The 27,075-nt window shown below is 45.3% G+C and overlaps 2 protein-coding genes across 2 annotated transcripts; one reads left to right on the top strand and one right to left on the bottom strand.

The window, feature by feature from the left end:
• Positions 1 to 16,828: 16,828 nt before the first annotated feature.
• LOC136463994 (myb family transcription factor MOF1-like) lies at positions 16,829 to 19,650 on the top strand. Its single transcript, XM_066462954.1, has 6 exons — positions 16,829 to 17,048; positions 17,234 to 17,310; positions 17,472 to 17,508; positions 17,890 to 17,977; positions 18,104 to 18,359; positions 19,324 to 19,650. The coding sequence occupies exons 1-6, from the start codon at positions 16,913 to 16,915 to the stop codon at positions 19,648 to 19,650; spliced, it is 921 nt and encodes a 306-aa protein (XP_066319051.1). The 5' UTR covers positions 16,829 to 16,912.
• Positions 19,651 to 21,668: 2,018 nt separating this feature from the next.
• LOC136463993 (uncharacterized) lies at positions 21,669 to 26,207 on the bottom strand. Its single transcript, XM_066462953.1, has 7 exons — positions 25,807 to 26,207; positions 25,045 to 25,091; positions 24,406 to 24,559; positions 24,096 to 24,288; positions 23,342 to 23,468; positions 22,831 to 22,995; positions 21,669 to 21,977 (listed from the first exon to the last, which is right to left on the bottom strand). Exons 1-7 carry the CDS (start codon positions 26,078 to 26,080, stop codon positions 21,822 to 21,824), a joined length of 1,116 nt encoding a protein of 371 aa, XP_066319050.1. The 5' UTR covers positions 26,081 to 26,207; the 3' UTR covers positions 21,669 to 21,821.
• Between the last annotated feature and the right edge of the window lie 868 nt (positions 26,208 to 27,075).

Genomic DNA, 27,075 nt, shown 5'->3' with positions numbered 1-27,075 from the left:
TATAAGCCCCACTGAGAAAGTAGCCGTTGGGGATGAAATCCTGGTTTTTTGCTACTGACCGGATGCTACTGTCATCCTAACCAGACACGTCTAGTCGTCTTGACCATTAGAGCCGTGATCAACTGATCGAACGCTGCCAGCGTCCGATCACTTGCCACCGGACGCGTCTAGTCGTAATTTCACCGCTCTAGAACCTCTCTATACTCGATCGGACACTACTGCCCTACATTCAGTTGATTTGCTGCTAGTGTCCGGTCTAGCATTTGGTCGCTGCTGCTGACGCCTATTGTAGCTGAGTCACTGATCAGAGCGTCTGTTCGATCACCTTCCCGGATCTGGTCCAGCGTCCGATCATTTATGTGAGCTCGTATCTTCGCGATCTTGTGTCCGGCTTGGTTCCTATCTTTATGCTTGGACTTTGCTTGATATCTTAAGTCTTCTCTTGTGCTTCTAGGGTCTTGCTTAAGGTGTTGATCATTGGATCGTCATGTCACCTTCGTCCTAGTCATGTCTTGCACCCTATTGAACTACAAAACAATCACTTGCAAATTCATTAGTCCAATTTGGTTGTGTTGGTCATCAAACACCAAAATCAAAAGTAAATGGGCCTAGGGTCTATTTTCCTTACAGCCACCCCTAGATGGCGTGGTAGGACCCTGGGAAGTCCACTACTTCAAAGGTGAGGACCTCTGAGCAGAAGTTAGCTTGGTCGCCAAACGTGACGGGCAGGTCGATTTGCCCGAGCGGGTATGCCTATGTCCCTAGGATCATGCCGTGGAAGGGAGAGCTCACTGGGTGGAGCTTTGACCGAGGGATGCACATGGCGTTGAGGGTGTCGATGTAGAGGATGTTGAGGCCGCTGCCTCCATCCATCAGCACCTTGGTGAGGTGCTTCTTACGAATAATGGGGTCGATGATGAGTAGGTAGTGACCTAGTCTGACGACGTGGGAAGGATGGTCCCTCTGATCAAAAGTGACTAGAGATTCTGACAAGCTAAGGAAGGAGGGGACGACTGTTTTAGCGATGCATGCTTCTCTATAGCGCACTTTATGCTGGCACTTGGAGTAGATGGGATTGGATCCCCCAAAGATCATGAGGCATTCCTCAGGATTGGGGAAGCCATCCCCATCCTTGTCCATCGTGCCTCCTTTCTTGGCTGTTGGCTCCTTGCCCTTTCCCTCTTTCGGTCTGTCGGCCTATCGCAGAAAGTGCTTGAGGAGCTCATAGTCCTTGTAGAGGTGCTTGACAGGGTAGGCGTGGTTGGTGCATAGGCTATCCATGAGCTTGTCAAAGTGGTCAGGCAGGCCCTACTAGGGCTGCTTGCCCACATGATCAGCTACAACGACCAACATGGAGTTGGCTAGTCAGCACTGATCCTTCTTGTTCTTTTTGCCCCTCTATGTGGAGGGCCCCTTGTCTTGGTCCTCGCGCTTGGCCTTGCCCTTGTCCTAGCCTCCATTGAAGACCGCTTCGACCACCTCCTCATTGGAGGTGTAGTTTGTGGCAACATCGAGCAGGTTGCGGGTGGTACGGGGCTTCAGACAGCCAAGCTTATGGATTAGGGACTCGCAAGTTGTCCCGAAGAGGAATGCGCTGATGACATCTACGTCAACGACATCAGGAAGGGAGTTGCATTGTTTCAAGAATCTATGGATGTAATCCCATAGGAACTCGTTGGGCTCCTACTGGCAGCTCTTGAGGTCCTAGGAGTTCCTAGGGTGGACATATGTCCCCTGGAAAATCCTAACGAAGACCTGGTTGAGGTCCGCCCAGTCACGGATGCTGTCATGTGAGAGAAATTCGAGCCATACTCAAACATGCTCCCCCACGTAGATGGGGAGGTACTGAATGATGAAGTGGTCATCATCCACTCCTCTGGCTAGGCAGGCGAGCCAAAAGTCTTCGAGCCATATACCAAGATTCGTCTCCATGGTATATTTAGCGATGTTGGTAGGCGGTTGGAAGCATTGTGGGAATGACATTCTCTGGATGCTTTGGCCAAATGCCCGTGTGTCATAGAACTGACCAATTTATAAGAGTATAAGTACAATGGCAGCCCGCAAGCAGTTGCACTATCATACTTGAACCCATATAAACCCGGTAGCCCATCGAGTACCACGACGGGTCTCGATAAATGATTTACAACAACCAAGATCATACATGATTCAACATACATGTCACATATTACATAAGGTTCACAGATACATTTTCATCATCAGAGTATGAAACAAAGTTATTACAAACCAAGTTTGATAGATAAAAGTGGAAGCAAAATAAGTTTGAAAGCAGCATTTGCCAACATAGTTTGATATAGAGCCAACATACGATCACAGTCCACAAAAGCATGTAGAAGGATTAAATAAGAAGCCTGCCTAAGGCTTACTCCTCATCCATAGCGGGATAGAAGCAACTCTTGCAATAACCATGATACACAGTGCCATCTATAACAATGGGAAATAAAACCCTGAGTACGAGAAGGTACTCCGCTAGACTTACCTGTCATAAACCAGAAATAAAATGACTCCAAGGATCATGCAAGGCTATATAAGTGGGTATAGCTTGACAACATTTGCACAAAAAGCGATTAACTCAGTTATACAATTATAATTCTGTTATTAAGTTAATTATGACTATCCATCTCTAAATTAGCGAATATCCTATGCCAAACATGTGGTATATCATTTTAAGAGCATACAATAGTAACCATAGCAGGTATTGTAATTCCATGTTTATCTGAACCATCATATTCCATAGTATAGTTACTACGATGTTGGGGCTAGCCAAGTTTCTCACTATCTGGGAGAGACGGCGATTTGAATCGATTTTAACCAGCTGGGAATTTATTCCTAACACAAACCCAGGTAGATCAGATCAACAGTCACCTTAGGTCACCTTTGGTACAACTCAAGTACACATTTCACGGGTTCACCCAGCGCCGCACAATCAGGGACAACCGAATGCCAGGACATCCAGGCCTAGCCTGCCCTTAGGCTTAGTCTGGCTCCCCGCACATCCTTACTACCATCCAGAGTGCACACTCTTATAGAGCAGGGCTTGGCCTAAGTTGAGCTACTCGGCTTCATGGTCGGAACGAGTTATCCGGCCAGCTAAGTGATAGGCATGCGTTCAATCTTGTTAGAAGTGCCAACAACGGTACGGTCCTTAATCAGCACAGACGAAATCACATGAGTCAACCCACCATAGACTCCATCTGGCCTTGATTTACTTTTACCCCGTGGTTCTTTTCCATGATAGCAAATATAGCCAACCATGCTTCGGTATCCACCTATATCTCGCAGGTGACAGGAAATCACCCGACTTCTACCGGTCTAAGCATGGCTAAGCATATACTCGATCCTGGACCTATATAGGGTTAAAGGTAGTATTTCTGGACAAGGAATTAATATGCATCAAGTGGTTCCAATCAACTCTTATAACCTAATGCATCAATCATAAGGACTTGAGTAATATTTTGTGAAAAACTGGGAGACTTAGAATGCTCCGAGGCTTGCCTTTTAGAAAGGAAGTGGGGCGGTGATCAGGGCACTCCGAAAGCTCTTCTGGGGTCTGCTCCTCACCTTCGGGAGCTGTGGCTTGAGGAATCTCCTGCTGGTCCCCTTCCTCTTCTTCGTTGAATTTCAGCAACGTTATCTCCTCTATCGATCCTATATGCATGGATACGGCATAAGATATTGCGAATGCATACATGCTGACAAATATAGTATGATGATACATGATGAATGCATTCTTATAAGTATTCTTAATAGCATGGTGTTAAAGTAATAACAAGTGCATCACATTTTACTGAGTAGGTGCATATCTCTTCTTGATTACTTAATAAAACACTTCAACAATTAATTTACTATACCACAAAACAGCAGCTACTTGTTTTACTCATAACTGAAGTTCTACTTATCCAAATGCGGCGATCTTGGACTTTCTGGAAATCTTATAAAATTATCTACAACTTTCTTTTTAATACTCTCACTGTGATTCAAGAGTTATGTAGGGCAAACAAATCATTCAATCAAATCTGTCCAGAAAGTAAACCTTTCGGACAGCAAACTTGTAACAGCTAGAACTCAAAAACCCTAAGTCCTATGGCAGTGAAAATTTAACACAAAGTAGATTAGTAAGTTATCTACAACTTTGTTATTAACAAGTTTTATAGCAGAGACCATTATCCATATGAAATCACCCACACAATCAAAACTATACATGCAGTCTTGTATTTGAATGATAAAGCGATAATTAGTTATTTGTATACAATCAATGGCTTCTAAGCCTTACCATTGACATCAACAGTTACTATGCATCATAAGAACCATAGAAAACATCATGCTTAATCACAATCTAATTATTTAAATGCCTTTATTAATTTAATTAAATAATTAGGGTAAATAATAAACATATACTAAAGGTGTATCATAAATTCTCAAAAATTTACAGTGGCTTACTAGTGCTACCAATAGACTATTGTAAAAGTTTCATGCCATTTTACCAAGTAAAACATCCTATGCAAAAATGACAAGGCATAAAAGCTTAAAATAGCATAAATAGGAAACCATAGTGAAAAGTGTCAAGCAACAGATTTTATATTTTGATAAAATACTACACTTCCTAAGGAACACTACAAAATTTTGTTCACAAGATTTGGATCTCTACAACCCTACTTATCATTTTTTTCAAAGTTTGCAACAAAACTGAAAACAAATGAACTAGCTTTCTTCATCGAGTCACTGATAACTGGAGCCCTTGGTTCAGTCGACCCCACACGTCAGTTACGGCAATATAGAGCGCAGCGCGGGACAACCGAAGTTCACCGACGGTGACCCTCTCCAGCGATGGCACTGACCCAATGGTGATCCCCATGACCTCCCGCACCTATTGAGCTGATAAGCTGGACCTATTGACGGAGCTAAGCACGGCAGCGGCGTCAATGGCGGCACGGCAGAGTAGGACGACGGTGCTACACCGGCGGTGACCGCTACGACTGGATCTAATGAGTCTACGAGCTGCTGCACACGATGGTGGTTCTAGAGTACCAACCACTATGGTGAAAGGTGGTCGGAGGCGGTGCGGCCACGACGACTTGTCGGGCGTGGTTAGTAAACAAATGTGAGCGCGGTGAGACTCTGGGATGACGGTGGAGTGGCTACGGTGCTCGACGAAGTTGGCACGGTGCTCGGCGGAGTTGGCACGGTGCTCGGCGGAGTTGATGCGATGCTCAGCGAAGTTGATGCGGTGCTCGGTGGAGGTGGCATAGTGCTCGGCGGAGGTGGCGCGGTGCTCAGTGGAGTTGGCGCGGTGCTCGATGGAGGTGGCACGGTGCTGCGGTGGAGTTGCAACGGCACTGCTGCGGTGGTGGAGGAGCGATGTGACGCGGTGCAAGATGAGCGGGGTGGCCGGCAATGGTGATGGCGGCGCTGTCCGCTACTGTGTCTGCTACGGGTGGGCAAAGGAAGAGGTAGAGAACGAAATGGGAGTGCGGGGATGGAGCGGGTGAGTGCTGGGGATGATGAAGGCGCGTTGTGGCTCAACATGGCCTGGCTGCTCAGACTGGCGGTGACGCGCTGCTTCATTCCCTCCATGCGGCAGCCATGCTCTACTGCCAGTCGGCCACTGAAGACCGAACGAGTTGGCCATCAGAGCCTAGAATCGAGCCTGACGACGTGATTTGAAGCAATTAAATCTCTTAATCCGTAGCTTGTTAGTGCAAACGACCTAAACAGAACTCGTAGCCCTAAGTACCAGCTCCAATTACTCTTAAAGAATCATGTGCTAAATCTCAACCAAAACCGAGTAATATCATCACCAATGTGAGCTTGTCAGGACTGTCAGGGTTTATGACTTAGAAAATTTCTCTAAGTGCTGAAAATAGTAAATTGTTGAATCTTGTGAGTCTAATTCAAGCATGTTAGGAGCTAAACCAGTCTATGACCCAAAAATAAAAGGTGTTCCCCTTATCAAATACTACAACTTTGCTTTAGTGACCACATCCATGCAAGGTCTCTATGACATAGTTCAAACTTGGTCAAACACATTACATTCAAAAGATGACTTATACATGAATTATGACTTAGTGACCACTTTAGCCCTAACCGTGAATACCAAAGTTGTTCATAATGATCTTCTAAACATGTTTAAGCTATTTGTAAGGTCACACACTCATTTCATGCATTGGTTACACATAGAGCTATCCAGGTCCACGTGCATAGCATCACTTAAGTACTTGATTAGACAAAATGATCTTCATGAACATTGTTCCACTAGTTATCATAAGTGCAGCTAATATGTTTTAGTGACTCACATCCATCATTTACATGTATTCACTCCTGATCATAGGCATATATACAAGGAAACATAAAATAACAAGCAATGTTGCATGTGTTTCAATCACATGTTTCAATTGTAAAAGCTTTAAATATGAATGATGGATGTTCATGCTCATGCAATGCAAGTCAAATTATGCAAGGCTAACACCTAGGGTGTTACACCATGGTCCCAGGCCATCCGGGCTAGGACTTCAGTCGTTAGGTCGGCAACCATGCCTAGGGTGCGTTTCACCGCTCCCCTCAATGGTCCAGCCAGGACTCGTGCCGCCTACTCTCACCACCGCCCAATGGACATCATTATCATGTTGGGCCTGACACCGGTTGCTGATGACGCTACGAGCGTCTCGGTTCAGCCCGAGGCGTTCGCGCACAGGTGGCCAGTGTGGAACAGGCGCCGGGTCAGGCCGTAGCGTAGCTACGCCCTCCTGTTCCACGCCTGGCGGCCATAATGGTGAGTGGATGGAGCGATTCATCTGGTGCGCTCGCACTCCCCTGGTGGGGAGAGAGCCCGTGAGTCGGTGGTGCAACGTGGAGCTTTCCGCCTATTGAACGGCGGTGGTCTCCACCAGGGCCTGAAGGATCCGATGGACCGCCTGCTCCTATGGGTCCATAGGCTCAGGAAGGTCACACAAAAGCATCGCCACTGATGAGGACATGGCACCTTCGGATAGGAACAATGATTATAAGGTGCGCTCGTTCCTACATTTGCATAGTGGCTTTGGTTATAATTCACTTGGTTCCACATATACATGTTACTATTTGATTGTAGGTTCAAATGTGTTTCATAATGTAAGTTCATCAAAGTTAAACTTTTGGTTCGTCGGCAGCCCGACAGTGCCTCATTGGGAAGGCCATAACTCATCCATCCGGAGTGCGATCGAGGTCAATGAGCACTTGATGGAAAGCTTGTTTGATAAGCTTTCAAATAGATCTGGTTCCATCTCAATATCATATCGGCAAGACCTCCAAATCACCAATATATTCTGTCGCTGTTTCTGCTGGGAGCTACACTGTCGTTATGGGCTTGTTATTCATCCTTGGGACCCTGGCCCAAGTGGGAGCACACCCCAAGGACTTGGAGAACCCACCAAGAAAGCCCTTGGACGTCCTCCTCCTTGGCCACCACCTTAGGAGGCCAGCAAGGACGTCCAAGCCAAGCCAGAGGCCCAGTCCAATCCGAGTTCGAGTCTGCCTCGGCCATCAGGACCAGTCTGCAATAAAACGGACGTCCAGGACACATACGAACTCCGTTTTCGATGATCCACATATGGATGGAAATATAATTTGATAAGGAAGCCAATCCAAGTGGTTTCACATCAAAATCTCTTCGGAATCAACGGGAATCATCGAAACAAGTCAGCATCCAGAATCTGTCAGGGTGCTGCGACACCTTCTTTTGGGCCGTTGGGCCTTGTAACGTGTTGGGACACCTTTAGGACGTGAAGAGGGATCCTTGGACGTCCCTTAGGCTATATAATCAGTAGCCACCACCTACTTTAGGGTTTGAGGGTTTTGCTTAGATTATTCTGTCAAGAAACAGTTTCGCCGTTCTTCGGTTTGTGAGACCCCAACTCGTGAGATTAATCATACATCTGCAATTTGGTTGCGATCTTTCTTGTTCTTGCTTGTGTTCTTCGTTGCGCAGGCAGGGATTAGCCTTCTTGGCAAGGTCAATCTGGTCCGTGACTCGGTTGATAACCAGAGGAGCTGTGGTGCTAAGATTGCAGGGTTCGATCTTTCGATCTGAAGCCGGATCGGTGTGTCATTCTCCGCCACAACGATAGTTACCATCACCTGACGGAAGATCGGGATCCCCGTCCCCATCAAGTGGTATCAGAGCTAAGGTATACCATCAAGTTCACATTTATTCCCTCGTTTGAGTGTTTTTGCTTTTATCCCATAGTCCAATGCCATATTTATTTCCTATCCTATAACCATCCGCGCCATAGCCTTTGCATGATTCAGTTTCAGAGTCCGCTTTGTTGAGTTTGTGTCCTAGGTCAAAGTCTTGTTGCTGGTTTAGATTGTGTTCTTTTCTAGTTTGTGTTGATCCCTTCACCCGCCGCTATTCCGTATCAGCATCGGTTTGCATCTTGTGTCCACTAAATCCCTGATTCGAGCAGCTTCCTTAAAACAGTCATAACTTTTGCATCCGAACTCGAAACGGGACAAATTTTATATCTACGGAGAACGCCAGAAAATTTTAGATCTATTTCATCCCAGCTTTGCTGGGTTCGCAAAAATTAGATTTGCGAAATTCGATTAGGAAAATTGAGTTTCTGAGCCCACAAGTTTTGGTATGCTTTTTAGAGCACAGTTCTAATTTTCTATAGGCCACATCTTTTATTCAATTGAGCTCAAATTTTTTGTGGTTTATTCTTGTGTGCTCCTTGCTGAGAAAAAATATCAAAAGAGCAAAAGCAAGAAAAAAAAAGATTGGACAAAAAAATAAAATAAAAAATAGTAAAAGAGAATAGAAGATATCGAAAAGGAGCACATAAGGAACACTCAATAGCTCTATTGTTTGTGGTACCTTTTGCCTTATTTATATCCGTTGCTACCTTTAATACTTGTTTTCTTTCATCCTTGTTTTCTCTCTTGTTTATCACAACTGGTGATAGGAACACGTATAGGCCAGCAACTAGGACAAGTGCTCTGGACATTTATTCAATATTGCTGTCTGTCACTGACTTGTGTGCCATATATATATATTTGTTCTTTTTCGTGCCTCCCAAGCTCCACATATACTTCAGATCGGTACAGAAAAAGACCCTTGCAATCTCGGTACCACTGCCTCACAGGTATCACGAACCAGCCGCCGGTTGTACCGCCACTGCTTGCGTTGGTAAGAACTTTGTAAGAGCTTGGTAAGACGCTTCCACTTGTTGTGAAAAGTGACACCACTGCAACTACGTAGTCATTTGGTAGGGATAACTTTCACCGTTTGTTCCTTGTTTTTGTGTTTACAATGACAGGTTGTTCGTATCCACCGACTTATGATGGCATAGGTGCTGATGAGTACATGGAGTGGGAAATTGCCATCGATAACATATTTGCTACTCGCTTTATGTGTCCAAGGAGAAAGGTAAAAAATGCAGCTAGTGTTTTGCGACATTCTGCTTTATCTTGGTGGGAGTCTTTAGATCCTTCTGATAAGCCTCAAACTTGGAATGATATGAAACTTCTTATGCGAGAAACCTTTGTTAATCCACCTCCTGTTTTGACTTCATATGATGAGGTGCACCATTTAAAGGAAGAGTCTGTTGTTATTCCTCCTACTATGCCTAACCTTTTACAGGACAATGTAGAAAAGAGCAAGGATGACGTGACAGAAAATGAGAAGCTCACAGCCTCATGTGAACATTCAGAACCATCAACTATTACCCCTGCTGAACATGAGAGCAAAGGTAATGCCCATGATGCTAAACTCACAGAAGGTGAGAGTTCTCTTGATGTGCTGAATTTTTCCACCAATCATGCTATGATAGAGCAAATTTTAGTGGAGCATTCGCTTGATTTACCTTTGCCACAAGATAATTTGCTTGATGTTTCTTATGACAAAGATGACTTGCATGATGATATTTATGTTATACCCATGCAATCATTGAAGAATGATCATGCTATATGTGTGCTGAAAATGAGTACTTGTGCTAAAAATAGACTTGTTATTCATAATGCTAGTGAAGTTAATGAGCTAAAATTATTGTCTTCTTTAAATACTTTGGGTTACATTGAATTTGATGTTCCGTGTAATCTTAGTTCTTTAGAGGAGAAACTTTATGCATATGCTGATTTGCCATGGTTCTCTAGACATACATATCATTTTATTGGAAAATATAATTGCAAAGGAGAGTATATGGTGCATCGTGTCTATATTTGTTCAAATATGAAATCTCCTTATATTGTGCAAAAGTATGATCAACCAAAGGATTGCAATTGCTATAATCTTGTCATGTTGAGTTCCCCTAGTTTTGTTATAAAGAAACATATTAAATTTCAAGAAGGGGAGCAATATTGGCTACTACCAACAATGTTTTCTTCATCTAATCCCAAACCGAGGACGGTTTGTTGTCAAGAAGGGGAGGATGATGAGGACATGGCACCTTCGGATAGGAACAATGATTATAAGGTGCGCTCGTTCCTACATTTGCATAGTGGCTTTGGTTATAATTCACTTGGTTCCACATATACATGTTACTATTTGATTGTAGGTTCAAATGTGTTTCATAATGTAAGTTCATCAAAGTTAAACTTTCGGTTCATCGGTAGCCCGACAGTGCCTCATTGGGAAGGCCATAACTCATCCATTCGGAGTGCGATCGAGGTCAATGAGCACTTGATGGAAATCTTGTTTGATAAGCTTTCAAATAGATCTGGTTCCATCTCAATATCATATCGGCAAGACCTCCAAATCACCAATATATTCTGTCGATGTTTCTGCTGGGAGCTACACTATCGTTATGGGCTTGTTATTCATCCTTGGGACCCTGGCCCAAGTGGGAGCACACCCCAAGGACTTGGAGAACCCACCAAGAAAGCCCTTGGACGTCCTCCTCCTTGGCCACCACCTTAGGAGGCCAGCAAGGACGTCCAAGCCAAGCCAGAGGTCCAGTCCAATCCGAGTTCGAGTCTGCCTCGGCCATCAGGACCAGTCTGCAATAAAACGGACGCCCAGGACACATACGAACTCCGTTTTTGATGATCCACATATGGATGGAAAGATAATTTGATAAGGAAGCCAATCCAAGTGGTTTCATATCAAAATCTCTTCGGAATCAATGGGAATCGTCGAAATAAGTCAGCATCCAGAATCTATCAGGATGCTGTGACACCTTCTTTTGGGCCGTTGGGCCTTGTAATGTGTTGGGACACCTTTAGGATGTGAAGAGGGATCCTTGGATGTCCCTTAGGCTATATAATCAGTAGCCACCACCTACTTTAGGGTTTGAGGGTTTTGCTTAGATTATTCTGTCAAGAAACAGTTTCGCCGTTCTTCGGTTTGTGAGACCCCAACTCGTGAGATTAATCATACATCTGCAATTTGGTTGCGATCTTTCTTGTTCTTGCTTGTGTTCTTCGTTGCGCAGGCAGGGATTAGCCTTCTTGGCAAGGTCAATCTGGTCCGTGACTCGGTTGATAACCAGAGGAGCTGTGGTGCTAAGATTGCAGGGTTCGATCTTTCGATCTGAAGCCGGATCGGTGTGTCATTCTCCGCCACAACAATAGTTACCATCACCTGACGGAAGATCGGGATCCCCGTCCCCATCAGCCACTGCGGTGATGTTCTGTCTAGCCCGAGCGAACTATGGAGGATCGTTCCCCCCGTCGAGGGCAAGCGCGACCCCGGGCGCCGCTCGCCGGGTTATGCGCATGGGGCACAACGTGGTGTGCCGAGCGCGTCGACGTAGGTGGTGGCTGGTTCAGCCGCCTTTGTCATAGCTCCTCACCGTGCTCCTGTGCACACGCGGAGGCCTCCACATGAGGGTCTGGAGGGGTGTGGGTCTATAGAGACTCTGCTACCACCGACGGCTGTCTTAGGGCATCCGCCATAGCGTACTCCTGGGATAGAGGGTGGCTGGGCACCACGATGTCACCGATGCTAGAGCCATCGCTCTCAACATTGTCATCCATGAGGCCATGGAAAGAGGCGGGAGCATAGCCCACCATCCCCACAAATTCGGATGTGAGAGGGGGCGGCGTCAGTATCTTTTGGATACCCTGTGTGTACGCGTCCGTGGGGGATGCGAGGCCGTAGGGGAACCGGTTACATGACGGTTGTGGCAAGGACAATGGATACCCTAAGTGCTAACCTAGTTTATCAAAGTAATTATGAGATAGGTAGCACTACTCTAAGTGATGAAGCAATGGCGAAGATCATGACGATGGTGATGGCATGGTGATGATCAAATGCTTGAACTTGGAAAAGAAGAAAGAGAAAAATAAAACGCTCAAGGCAAAGGTATAAATAGTAGGAGCCATTTTGTTTTCGTGATCAAGACACTTAGCAAGTGTGGTCACATTTAGGTTAGATAGACGTACTATTAAGAGGGGTGAAACTCGTATTAAAATGCGGTTATCAAAGTGCCACTAGATGCTCTAACTCATTGCATATGCATTTAGGATCTAGTAGAGTGCTAACACCCTTGAAAATGCTTGTGAAAATATGCTAACACATATGCACAAGGTGATACACTTGGTGGTTGGCACATTTGAGCAAGGGTTAGAAACTTCACTGGCGAAGTGTCCACCCATAGAGTGCGGATAGTCCGACGGTGCCACCGGCGCCCTATATAGAAAAGACAGGGGTTCACAGAGTGACCGAACGCTGGTGGAGCAGTGATCGGACGCTGGGTTTAGAGTCTAGTCAGTAGCAGCAGTAAGCACATGTCTTGGTCTTGTGACCGGACACTGGTGCGAAGAGTGATCGGACGCTGGCTGGGTGCGTTCGGTTAGTGTTGACATACGCTGACGTGAGGCGCACAAAGGAAACGTTGAGTGACTGGACGCCGGGTGAGTCCAGTCGAGCATGACCGGACGCGTCCGGTCGTGAAAATTCGCATTTGGAACCTTACTGGAAACGACCGAACGCTAGGGTCCTGCATCCAGTCACTTTCTAACTGATGCGTCCGGTCATCACTTGACCGTTGAGATCGGGTGATCGGCATTTGAAGCTGATGACACGTGGCAAGCATCGGGCGACCGGACGCTGCGGTCCTATGTCCGATCGAACTGTCCGGAGCGTCCGGTCACCTCGTGTTGTGCCTAGTGAAGGGGTACAATGGCTCTATTTCATGGGGGCTTCTATTTAAGCCCCATGGCCGGCTCAAGCTCACTCTCTTGGCCATTTGCATTGACATAGCAACCTTGTGAGCTTAGCCAAAGTCCTCCCACTCATCTCCATCATTGTTTCATCATCATTGTGAGATTGGGAGAGAATCCAAGCGCATTGCTTGAGTGATTGCATCTAGTGGCACTTGGCATTCATGTTTCGCTGCAGGATTCACTAGTTACTCTTGGTGGTTGCCGCCACCTAGACAGCTTGCAGTAGCGAGGATCATTGAGCGAAGGTTGGTGATTGTCTCCGACTCCGATCGTGGTGATTGTGAGGGGTCTTGTGCCTTCCCCGGTGGAGAGCCGAAAGGTAACTCTAGTGGATTGCTCGTGTCATTGAGTTACCTTACTAGTGGGTAGGTTCTTGCGGTGTCCAATTGTGTGGACGAGGTTTGTGCAACACCTCTTAGCCGCCGAACCACCAAGTGTTGGTCGACACAATTGAGACTAGCGTGTCGGCAAGCACATGAACCTCGGGAGAAAAATTGGTTGTCTCTTGCCCTTTGGTATTCTCCCGGTGTTTGATTTAGTATTCATCTTGTGATTGGTTCACTCCTCTACATGGCGGTATAATCACCCTACTCACTCATTTATATTCTTGCAAATTAGTTGTGGTAAGCTCTTTAGTGTAATTAGAATTGAGAGCTTGCTTTGTTATTTTAAGTTCATCTAGTGGAGCTCTTTAGAGTAGCAAGATTGAGAGCTCTTAGTGAGTAGTAACATTGCAAGTTGTGTGCCTAGTAATCATTGCAACTAGAATTGTTGGATAGGTGGCTTGCAACCTTTGTAGAGCTAGAGCAAGTTTGCATTTCGCTATTTGTCATACTAATCAAATTGCTCTAGTTGATTTATAGATTTTTAAATAGGCTATTCACCCCCCCTTCATCTAGTGTATGCTCCATCTAGCTTTAGAGTTATAGAGCCAAGCAGAGAGAATCGGAATCAACTGTCTCAATCCCCCTCTTTTTGGAGAGAGCACACCCCCTTTTATAGATGAAGGGGGTGGCTTTACAAGAGAGAGAGAGTGTGAGAGAAAGAGAGTGTGCGTGCTACCTAGTCTTGTTGCCCACGCTGTCGGGTACAAGGTGGTTTGTCAGCGCCCACAACACCGTTGATGGTTGGATGCATGTGGTTGGTTCCATCGTGTTCTTCTGGTATGGCAAATGTCGACGCCTACCATACTGTAGGTCAAATGTTGGCGCCCACAACACTGTTTATGTTCTGATATTTCTGGAAGGTTGCAGAGCACCATTCTGATATGGCCTGATAGTATTGCCCTGCAGGTGTGCAGGGTACGACCCTCGGTATTGCGGTTGACTTGAGAGCCCTATCTTACTTGCTCCGCCTAATTCTTTAGGTCCTTACCGAGCGGGCGTCCCCATTCGGTCACTTCCCAGTTGTCTCCGACCGCGCTGGTTGGAGAAGAGCTGTAAGTAGAGGTTCGCTGGCCTTCCGGTCGGAGAGGCGGGTCGGAGTTGGAAGCGAGCACCGTTCCTCCTTGGCTAGGCCTTCCGGTCGGAGAGGCGAGCCGGGGTCGGAAGCGAGCACCGTTTCTCCTTGACCAGGCCTTCTGGTCGGAGAGGTGGGGTTAGAGTCGAAAGCGAGCATCGTTCCTCCTTGGGCAAGCCTTCTGGTCAGAGACTGGGTCACCCTTCTGGCCTGTCGTTAGGTATTTGGGCTGGCCCAGGAGTTGCGCGTTGTTTGCAACATCGTCTGCTAGGCCGAGCTTTTTGTTGGGAAGCAGGTCCATGAGGGACCCCGGGTTTATGAACTCGACACCTAGGGTGATCAGCTACACAATCCTAGATATCAAGTGAAGCAACTTAGGAACTGTAAAGCTAATTAGGTAAATTAGGTAAAAACCTTGGCTATGTTCGGCTGCTTATATAAGCCGGCTTATCAGCCATGGTATAATATTTTTCTCTCCCAACAAATCAGTCATACAAATCAGCACAAACGGCTTATAGACCAGCCGAACAAGGCCCCTAGGATGACCAGTCCTACTATCTCTACTTCTAGGAATTGAAAGGCACACATAAAAAGCACAAGTAGAGAGCGATCAAATCACATAAATGGACACACAAAGATATATGTACGTGGTTTTGTGGCTTTTCGGCCCTCTTGAAGTCGATCGGTCCAAGGATTGACGTCCCTCTACAAGCTCAATGACCCCTCAAGGTCATCTTCGACATGAGCGCTTTTGTATGAGGTGACTCAATCACAAGGTACCCCAACAAGCCTCGGTATCCAATTGCTCTTTGTCTTTCCGACAAAAAATGAGCACAAAAGACCCTCACAATATTCCTCTGGAGCTCCTCAACAATCTCCAATGAGTGCTGAACGTAGTGGCGGATGCACGTTCAACCTGTGGGGCTGGCCCCCATAGGTTTTGATGCAACAAATAGACCCCCCTGAAGCATATATGGCTTGGTCCCACAGCTCCTACTAGTTGGCCCCACAAGTTTTGATTGCTGGATCCACCACTGGCTCAAAGAAAGTCCCCTGCCTGTAAGTCAGACATATTGTTGTTAGGGTCAGGCTTCCCAGGACACCAACTAAACAAGCTCTTATTTTGGTCTCGATCTCAAATGAGGAACCCAGTGGTAGCAAAATTTGGTCGCCGCTCCAGCCGCCCGGAGAGAGGGCCGTGTGTCCTCCCGTCTTTATTGCTCTAGACCTTTTTTCTGAAAAAAAAGATAAGCCGTTTGTTGCTCTAGACCTGCGTTATAAACAACAGGATTTTCGAAAACTTGGAGGCTCGGAGCTACCATTAGGCATTTAGGCTATGATATGAACAACACCTGACCTGACGCCTAGAAGGCATCTCCATATGTGTTCTTTTTGCCGAATGCGGCGTGTACACTTTTCATGCAAGTGCAAGTGCGCAACGTTCAAATTCCTGTCAAAGCTGTAGAGGTGTAGGATGCGTGGGTGCCTCAGCTCGGTTGGATGCTCGCCCTGCCATTGCCCATTGCACTGGCGGTCTGGTGCACAGCTATCCGTTCCAGCTCTGTTGGGCTGTTGCTCACCACCGCGCCTCTTGTTTTTCTCCCTTGGCTGCAGCTGAAAATGGATATGTAGACAGTAGTAGCTTGGCAAAGCTAGCCAAAGAATGTGCAGGAACGTGCCGCCTGTGACCTGTGACTGTGATAGCGGCATGTACACTGAGCTGAGAAAAGGCTGCGACGGAATCGAGTAAAAGACCCTGCAGCGTGCCGTTTGTTTCGAACGAGACACGACAGGATTCGAGTTCGTCGTCGTCCTACTTGATTGTAGGAGTACTACGTAGGTACCATTGTCATACAACGAGTAATCAATGTTGCAACTAGGTAGGTGGCATTGCTAGCTTAGCTTGCAACACCACTGTCCACTGTACCTTACTCTTCTGCGATACCCCTGAAACTCAATGAATCCTGCTAATGATGGCTCTCTCTCGTGACGCGTGGGATCACTATTCAGTATTCACTTGGGGGCCGATGGACCGCCTGCTCCGCTAGCCGCTGGTCCTCTTGTAATCTACAGTCTAGAGGGTAGACACGCCCTGAACGCCCAACGATATATAGACAAGCAACCCGGCCGGCCGCAAGCCCGGGAGGAGAGCGATGCAGTGGAGAACAGGAGCTATCTAGCAGCGACCGAGGCTGGCCGCCAGCGCGCTACCACACGGTGGCACCACGGGAGAGAGGCGGCGACTGATAAGGAAGAAGCAGGTCGAAGGCGCTGCCAGCAGCCGAGCGTGAGGAAGATGGGTAGCGCCGCCGGTGGTAGGAACGGGGCGGCGACGAGGCGGTACAACAGGTCCAAGGTGCCCAGGCTCAGGTGGACCAGCGAGCTCCATCGCAACTTCGTCCGAGCCGTCGACTGCCTCGGTGGCCAGGACAGTACGTTCACTTCTGTCTGTGTTCTCACGATAGCATGCATACATACACGATACATGTCTTTGTTTTGGTGTTCTTCATTTATGGTGTGGATGCGTTCTGATATGAGACCTCTCTCTCTCTCTCTTTCCTCGCCAAAATGGCCTCGTTCATGTGCGCTCTTGGTGATCGATGCTGACTGCCTGCAGAAGCTACTCCTAAGCTAATTCTTCAGCTCATGGATGTCAGAGGGCTTACCATTGCTCATGTCAAGAGCCACCTTCAGGTTAGTTAGTTTCTTCTCATGCTAACTCAGTAGTACGATATATCATGATGATACGCACGAATTGAATACAATCATGATCAGGAGCTCTTGTTACATATGGCTAAGAACTAATGTGCATTTGCGTTATGCTAACTCGGTTCCTTTTGCTCTCGGTATAACAGATGTACAGAAGTTCAGGACATGACATTAGAAAGAGAGGTGAGAGATACTGCCTTTGTCTTTATTTGTTCCTCTTACAGTCTTACTCCCTGCTCAATTTCTTTATTAGAGCAATCTTCTTAGTTTTTCCCGGTGATGGAGCCTCTTTCTTGGGATTTGGGATTAAGATCCTTAGCTAAACATAGACCATCCTGATACTACTAGTAAACAGCAATCAGTAGTTGCAGGATTGCTCGGCACGTGCCATGCATGCATATGTTCTGTTGTCTTGCACTTGCACTTGCACATGTGTGGTGCTAATGGGAACTGGAAAGCCAAACCACTTTGTAGTGCCCTAGCTAATTCTGCACATGAATGCTGTTAATGGAAAGCCAAACCACCTTTATTTCTTACCTCTTCTTTTTTTCATGTTACCATTAGATGTGCAACCACGGCTAGGACATCTGAAGCACTCATTCACCATTGATGAGGGAGGCCCCAAGGAATTCATCTGCCCACCCATGAAAAGGTTTTTCCACCTCTCTGCTGCCGCTTTTATTCATCTCTACCATTCCAACAGAATGATAAAAATCCCTAACCTTTGGCACACACAAACACCTTTGCCATGCCATCTTTTGCCTGCTTGGATGAACAGGGCAGAGGCAGGGTCAGAAGCTGCAGCCACGGCCACGCACGAAAGCATGCAGGGGAACAGTGACATGGGGGCTCCTGGCATCACCCGGCGCTGCGGCGATGATTACACGCGAGCGATTCCCATGGGCAGCAGCAGGAGGATAACCGAGGGCCTCGGCGGATGGCAGTGGCAGAGGGATGCCGCTCGTGCTGCCACAGCCGCTTCCACCCTGCGAGAGCTGGGATTTTGGGTGCGACGAACCGAGGAGCCCTTCAAGGTACGGCAGGTAAAAGAAATAAAAAAGAAAAGCTACTGAAAAGAAGCATTGGGGGGAAAAGAGGGTTATCAAAAGAAGATATCTCTCTCTTGTCTTAACTGCTTTTGCACGCTGATCTTTCTCTTCACATGTCTCTCAAATCGTCTCATCTGCATGCCTTGCTTTATAATTATAATGGAGTACGTACGTGCTTCTGCAACATGGTCATCGTGTTCAGTATCAGGACTCACGTTAGCTGAAATGCATTATGCATACAGCATACGTACATCCCTAAGCTAGTAGTTTTCATTAGCCTCAGCTGTTGCTCTTGAGAAGAATTCTTGGCTTGAAGTAGGCCAGCCAGAAAATGGAGGTAAATAAAGCCGGTGATGCAGCAATGCATGAGTGGGTGCTGTTGCCTGTTGCTAGTAGTAGCAGAGGAGTGCCAGAAATGGCTCTTGAGAACCTGAGCCCTCAGGCATTTGCTTCGAACACGTCGACAATGATATGCCAAAAGAAGGGGCTTTTGCAGCACTCGATCTGTTCCCGTTCCACTCCAACCCCTTGCAGCTGCATGCACAAGCAGCGTTGCCATGATGACGGGCGATGTTGCAGACGTGCAGTACAGATGCAGATGCAGATTCAGAAAGAACAAGCCCATTAAAGCTTCTCTGGTGCTTTGCTCCGGCCGACGAGAAAAGGGGAGATGCAAAGGCCAGCGTACCGGCCGTTTGCTTCTGAATTATCATGAAGCACACGAGCACACTGTAGTTCCTTGTCGATAACTGTTGATCCTTGCAGCTTCAGTGCTTCACTGCAAAGAAACGGTCTCAATCAAGCAGGACCAAATTCAAATACGAACTAGTTGCATTCAATTGCAGTAAATAAATAAGAAACAAAAAAAAGACAGTACATTTTGTTTTCTATTTACTTAACAAATTTAACGACTTGGTCCTTCTGACTGCTGCTGTGTTTTATTCTACAGAGTGGCAGGCCCATAGCGAATCGTCTCAGCCCTGTGGTGAGGCAGCTATATTCCAAGGAGATCATGTGCGACAACGGACGCTTCTTGTGTGGCACTGCTGCGACTAGAGACGAAGCGGCCAGGAGACGTTCACCGTCGCGACCGCCAGCCTCCTCCATTGACCCAAAAGCTGTGGCCGCTGTCTCCTGGTCCAGGGAAGAAGGCGGCTGCGTTCTCCCGCCGGTGTCGTCGACCAGCTTGAGTGCATGCTCAGGGCCGTCAGGCAGCTGCATATTCGCCAGGCAGAGAGTTAACTTGGACCTTTCCCTGTCCATATGTGGATCATAGCTTAATCACCGTGCTGAATTTTGTACATCAATGTTCCATGATGCATTGCATGCCGATGTAGTTCCGTTTGGATATCAATGGTAGCGTGCATGCCACAGGTTTGCGGTGATTAGTTGTCAGTCTTTTGGCCCCGCTTTTATTTAACATAACTGGTTGTCTAGAACTAAGTGTGTTGATGAAGATCTGAGGAATGACAGTCCACATGTTCCGTTTTATGTTAGTGGTAAAGGAAAAACTGTCAGCTGGAAATGACCACCAAAGTGGACCTTGTTTAAGACAGATCCTCCCACAAACTTGGGAGGTGTTTGTATCCTAGCTGCTAATGGTTAGAGCAACTCTAAGAGACTCTATATCCTTCCTAATCTATAGGAATAGAGATTTTGGTGAAAAAAAGACCCTCAAATATAATTGGATCGCCAAACATAGATGTCTTATATTTTGTATTTCTCGCTAGCCAAAGATAGAGAGCAAGAATGACTCTCTAGAGTGCACACAATATATAGAAAAGCTATAGAAGGTACAAAGATATAGAAAACAATTTTTACACAAACGACTCTCTCCATAATGATTTAGAGAGTACATTTTAGAAATACTCTGGAAGGTGCTCGCAACTAAAATTAGCATAAGTAGATCCAAGATGTCCTAGTTAATAGCCCAACTAATAGCTTAAAATGAACTACCTAGCTAATAAAAAGCTAGCAATTGACTTTCATAGGCTAAATACTACTGACTATTAGCCGAAGGATCCAAACGACGCTTAGCTGATAGGTGAGTTAATAACACCGCTAATAAAAAGCTATTAGCTGGCTTGCTCATGCTAGCAGCTAATAATTAACGGCCCCGATCCAAACAGGGTCTTAGGACACTTTCAGTGATCCATGTAGGTGAAATGTAGGTGCCCTATTAGGAATACAGTGCGGCTGTCAGCCTGTCCTTACTCTTCCTCCCATTCTGCCCCTTACTTTGGCTGGCAGCTCCTGTACCTGCAGGGATTTCCTGAACAAAGGAGATTCTCCATGTCCTTAAAATGTTTCTACTTTCTTGCAAGCATTCAAATCAAGGATTATGTGTCAATGTTCTTTCAGAAAGTACACCAAGAATTTAGGGGTAAATTGAGGTTACCTAATGCACAATGTCTGGTCATGTTGCATGCCTCTTTGTAATTTTCGTATCAGATATATGTCTCAGCATAGATTCAACAGAAGAGATGACTAATTCAGGCCTGCGTATGTACAACTATACAAGCAATGTACTCATGAGCCGTGACTACGCAAGTATGCATGATGTCCTTCTCACCCTCCCCGCTGAAACGAAAGAAACAGAATGATTAAAACATCAGTCATCTCATATGCGTGCGTGTGTTGTCCATGTCTACTCCATTTGAGCTGGTGTTTGTCAAAAGCCTAAGCGCCAGGAGCAAAGCTAGTTTGATGCAGACCACTGATCTGCTGCCTCAAGGATTGACAAATCCCATCCTGCGTCTCGTCCAAAAATACACTCGTCAGTTTCCGTGTTCGCCTTTGATGCTGGGTAAAAGGAAACGGCATCAATCCTTTTGTCAAAATCACACGGCCATTTACCACTTCCCCAAAAGCCTGAAAACTGACGGCATCTCGCCTCAAGTACAAATTATTACCATGATGAGCGGCACAGTAGATTACAGGGGAAAAGCACGGTGGCCGGAACAAATGCCGTCGCAGAGGCTGGTTTCTTCAGCAACATGCATCATGCTTTGTGGCTGGACACGATGGACAAAGTTCTGAAACAAACAGTGGCGAAACCATCATGGCCGGCCAGTTTCGACATTTCGGCACGCTGGTAAAAAGGACGAGAAGCTAGCCTCCAAGAAGGCAAGAACTGGATGAACTCCCTGCTATGCTGCTACGAAACACAAATTGACCTCCCCAAAGGCAGACAGACGACTATTTGTAGGGGGGGGGGGGGGGGGGGGGGGGGGGGGGGGGGGGCGCAAAGGATTATACATTTGTCGAAGGCATGCCAGTGTCTTCTATGCTTGTTAAAAGCTCGCCTTGATCATGGTTTCACGTCCTGATAAACAAACAAGCCTTAAGGTGATAGCACTCTAGTACAAATAGGCAGGTGAAAAACTGCATCCACAGTTTCCCATTACAGCTACTCTGGTTGGCGAGAGGCGCCACAGCCACAGGATTTCACTTCTTTTTTGTTGCTTTTGCATCAAGCACCAAAGACCTGACACAAAGGCGAGGTTTGGTTGAGATGAGTTCGGCTGGGAGAACGGACACCCCAGCCAACGAAGATCCAAGAGGTACCCCGGAAACCGGGAGCATCTCAATGAGTACCGCAACCTGGACATTAGGAACATGTCATTCACTTTACCAAACCATAAAGCTAGAAAAAATTAATGAGAATTAATGCAAAAGCAAACTTGACATAGCCCATAAATTATCCCAAAGTCCTAGTCACCCCATATAAGTTAAGGTAAGAGCATCTCCAAGAATCCTTCTTAAACTCACTCTTTATCCTTATTTGGAGAACGACTTGAATAAAAATTGCTCTCTTTCAACCCTGCAATGGTTTCTCTATATCTTGTGCACATTCTAGATAGCCAGCTCCGCCATCTTTGACTAGCAACAAATCAGGAATAGAGGACAGCAATATTTGGAGATCTAATTAAAGAAGATGTTGGAGGACATTTTTTTTCATTAAAGTCTCTATTCCTATCAATACGGAAGGAACATAAATCTTAAAGTCTAGTTATCGTCTAATGTATATTGCAGATTGGAAAGAACAGTAGGTGAAATATTTCAAACTACTATAAGCAAACCGGAGGAATACAAGTACATATTTTCAAGTAGATATAATAAAATTTGCGGGTTAGTCTTAAGTTTGGTAACTTCAATGAACAAACAGTTAGATTAGTAGCTGCTAGAGAAATCTGAAAGGGTCTTCTGACTCTCTGACATATGCCCAGAAACAGAAAGTAAACATGCTGCAGCTGCAGTATGTCAGATGTCAACACCTGACCAAACTTATAGCAGTTTTCATCATGATGGCATGGAAAATAAGACCTTAGATTCACTAGTCAGCATTCAAAACTTTGTTGTTTTCCAATTTGGATCTTAACAAGTATGATGTTGTTTGTCATCCAACCAGCATCGAGTAACTATGCAAGCCGTTACAATTGTCGGTCAAGGTTACCTCAGGAGATCTAAGATCAACCACTGAGTTCTCAGCAACGGATTTGACAGCAGCAGCTACCACTTTGAAACATTGCTCCCTGTCCATCAAAGCCTGCTGATTTGAACCTTCATTACTGTTCTTCTCTGTCTCATCGATGCCCCTTCTATTATAGGCAACCGCAAACTGTAAAAATATGTCAAAACTTATTCAGTATAAAATGTTTTCATGAGACAGTGCAGAGTGTACTACAGCTAGTGATGCTCTTTAAGTGCAAAAGTGAAATTTCGATCATTAACAAAAGAATGCAGTAATTTTGATGCATAATAATGAAGGTAATAGAGCAAGTGCTAGTAGAGCCTGGCATTAAAATGTAGGAGACAACTTGAATACATGAATCATTGTATGAGACCCGATAGCAAGGATATCTATACAAATGCTGCATAATACATTGCAGTAGAAAATAGTATGAATTTGACTCCATTACACATTAACAAAATGGTTAAACGAAGATAAATGACGCAATTTCTACCTTTATAGGCTTGTCCTTGTTAGTCTTGCTCCTCGAGAAGTCAAGGAATAACTTTGACACAGTGGCATGCAGGTCTTCTTCTGATAGAATGCAAGTTTCTTGAATAGGAAATATGCGGTGGCACCATCTGTCAATTCAGAGTTTAATTTAGACGATGTAACAACCTAACAATCCAAGGAGAACCTTAGATTGATTCTGAAACTGACTCTAAACACCAAATCTTTAAGCCTTTAACTGTATGAAGTAGGAGTAGCTTATAATCAGCGGTTGTCCCTGTATTTTACATATGCAACTTGGTCGGAAGAAAGAAAATCATATTGCTGTTCGACTTTATTGAAAAGAAGAGTGGTAACACAGGTTGCACAAATCAAACTGCTACAATGAAAATCTAGCAACATAAATAATGGCATGTTTAGCCCCAAATCGACATCTTATTTAGCCAGGGCGTTTCTAGGACACCATTCAACACTAGTCTCATTCAGCCAATAAGCAGAAAAAGATAGGCAAGAACAGCATGCTGTGTAGAATCACTAAGAAAAGAAAAAAAATGCAGAATGAATACTGAACCAAGGCTGGCAACTTTTTCATTAAAGTACTGTAGACGAAGTGTCATGGGCTATTTTTTCAGTTCCAGAAAACTTAGATAATGCATAGTACTGGTCATTTAGACATTTCTAAATGGCAGCAGCAGCATCTCAACTTCTAATGTCAGCACTTCAGAAGATGAGTTCTTACAATGAAGTTGGAACCTTACTGTGGAGATTTGAGTTTCCCAGATCTGAGTGAATGAAGTATTTCTGTAAGCATCTCAACAACATGAAGGCCTCCACTAGGAAATTTAAAGAAGAGCAAGCCACTTCTTGATAGCTTAACCAGTGAGAGATTTGAAGCCCTGTCAACGTTGTCATTCATCTTGGACTGGGGTGAGCTTGAGTTTACAGTGCCTCCTACCATGGCGCCAAGAAGTGCACAAGATCAGAAAATAACATACGGAAAGCCTTTCTGGATCTATAATAGCTATAAATAACTAAGTATAAGGATACAATCAGATAACCTATACTAACCAATTGATTCTGAAACACTATTACTATTCCCATTCATTACTGCCTCTTCTAAACTTCCTGATGCCTCCGAGCACAGTTTTCTTTTCTTCACTGCATTTTCCACATCACATGGTTCTGTGTGTTCGGAAACACAGCAATTTGCATGACCAATGTACTGAACAAAAAACAAAATGAAGCTTTCACATCAGTATATTTTAACATGGACTGTGTGGAAGCTAGAGTTGAAAAGAGTTTCAAACAAAAGATGTAAAACTGAATTTGCAAATGTCCCTTAAACTGCTGGTGCTAATAGTCATAGCTAAGCTATTCAGTCGTTGGAGAAAAGACTACAGAATGAAGTTGCAAACAGTGCAACTCAAAAAAAAAAAAAGCCTACACACTCAAGCATAGCATGAGAAAGTCATATGAACAGAGGATGGAACAGTTAAGTACTATTAGGTGGGAAAATATAAAACTTCCTCTACATGTAGGTTTGAGAGCGTTGATCAAATAGTGAATGAAATGCAACATAATTTTGGTATATTGCAAAATAAAAACACAGACTGAAATAGCGACATTCTCTAAGATAGAATTCATGCACTAGAATAATCTACTGGGAAAGACAATTAAATACTATGGAGCAACATGATGAGCGATGACCTCCTCAAGAATGGAAATGGCTTCCCTGGTTGCACTTTTCTCACGCTCTGTAAGAAAATGAAAAGCACATCAAGTTCGTAACAATGCCTACATGCCATCAATACTGAATCAAACTCTTCTTTAGTAGTCAAAATTTCATAAATGGTACTGCAAGTGAATGATACATTAAAATTTTCCCTGTAGAATTCTCATCTACTCGCATTGCACTTTTTATTTGAGATTGTGCTGCAAGCATGCAATAACCAAGAGCACAGAGCTAAGTTCACTGAACAGAAGTTATAGGTGACCCACCAACTAAAATTATTTTGACGACACTTGTGAATTCGATTACTTAACAGTATCAACTCTTGGGGTAATAAATTGATATACCTGAAATCATGGGAATGCTCACTGGCCAATGTATGTTATTATGCTTATTGATTATGCCCACCACTCCCACCAGTATGGATCTTACTAGTGCAGAATGGAAATTTCACTGCGAGCATGTCAAAATTCGTCTAATATCGTAGTTCAACGCTTTTGTATGATAGACCAAAGCTTAAGTCTTTACAATATGTATCCCCGATCATAGGAACTCGAACACAAACGCTAAAATAAAGACAGAAGCTAGTTTGGGGCATCCATTGTCCAGAACTAAATTCTACTAATTGCAGTTGTAGCCAAAAAAATAAAAAAGACCTCACAAGACATTAATCCACGAATAAATCCAACAACAGAAGCTTCAATGAGTAAATAATCTCTATAATTGGAGAGGGAACGCACTGATGGGGCAGGTGATGAGGAAGCCGGAGTGCGAGCGGAGGAGGAGGGACCCTGATGCGCGGTAGTCGTAGCGCGGGAGGTTGATCACCGCGGCGTGCTGCTCCCACGGCTTTAGCTCCTGGCTGCCAGTTGAGGCAGGGGCGTCGGATTCAGACTCCGGTAGCGGCTCGCGGCCAGTGGAGGCAGGGGTGTCGGATTCAGACTCCGGTAGCGGCTCGCGGGAGAGAGATGGGGTTACGTCTTCCAGCTTGGCCTCCGGTTCCGGCGCCGCCATGGGGGGCCGAGAGCACTGGGACCCTGGAGCTGTTGGAGGTACGGGGAGGCGGAGGGTTCTGACTAGCAGCACGCCAGCACTGAGCCTGAAAGGCGTACGTACTTCTCAGATTCAGGCTAATCAGCCGTCAAATCATCAAGGGCCAAGGGGCAAGGGCAAGGGGTCCCGGAGGAAATCAGGGGCGGAGGAGGTTTTCAAAAAAAAAAAAATCAGGGGCAGAGGCAGGAGGCTGGGATGAAAACGGTACGGGTATTTTCGGACCGTATTCGAAACCAAATCTGTTTAGAGGAGTTGAGATCTGTTCGTATCTGAGTCTGGATATCCAACATCCGATACCGTATCCGTATCCGAATACTCAAATCGCATATTTACAATGTCGATATCCAATCGTATCCTATGCGACATAGTTGACACTATCCGTATTCGAATTCAAATCCGAACAAAAATATGAAAACAAATGTAATATAGGTGATATCCGTCCGTATCCGATCCATTTTTATCCCAAGGTAGGAGGCACCGCCCGGCCACCCTGACTCCCCTAGCGCTGTCTTGGCTCGTTAACGAAGTTGAGAGGAAACAAATTATGAGAGTGTTCAGCACGTCTCAGCTTCATCAGTAGGTAGGGATGAAAACGGTACGGATATTTTCCGACCGTATTCGAAACCGAATCTGTTTAGAGGGGTTGAGATCTGTCCGTATCCAAGTCCGGATATCCAACATCCGATACCGTATCCGTATCTGAATACTCAAATCGCATATTTATGATGTCGATATCCAATCGTATCATATCCGACATAGTTGACACTATCCGTATTCGAATCCGAATCCGGATGGAAATATGAAAACAAATGTAATATCGGTGATATCCGTCCGTATCCAATCCGTTTTCATCCCTATCAGTAAGGCTGTTTTTTTTTAAACAGCTTCACGAATAACTTTACATGTGAAGCTGAGCTGTTTTGGAAAAATTATTTAGCAAAACAGCTTCATGTATA

Source organism: Miscanthus floridulus, chromosome 7, assembly GCF_019320115.1.
Source record: "Miscanthus floridulus cultivar M001 chromosome 7, ASM1932011v1, whole genome shotgun sequence".
NCBI classification, from domain to species: domain Eukaryota; kingdom Viridiplantae; phylum Streptophyta; class Magnoliopsida; order Poales; family Poaceae; genus Miscanthus; species Miscanthus floridulus.
Note: the sequence above shows the minus strand (reverse complement) of the source record. Positions and strands in the feature narration are given on the sequence as shown.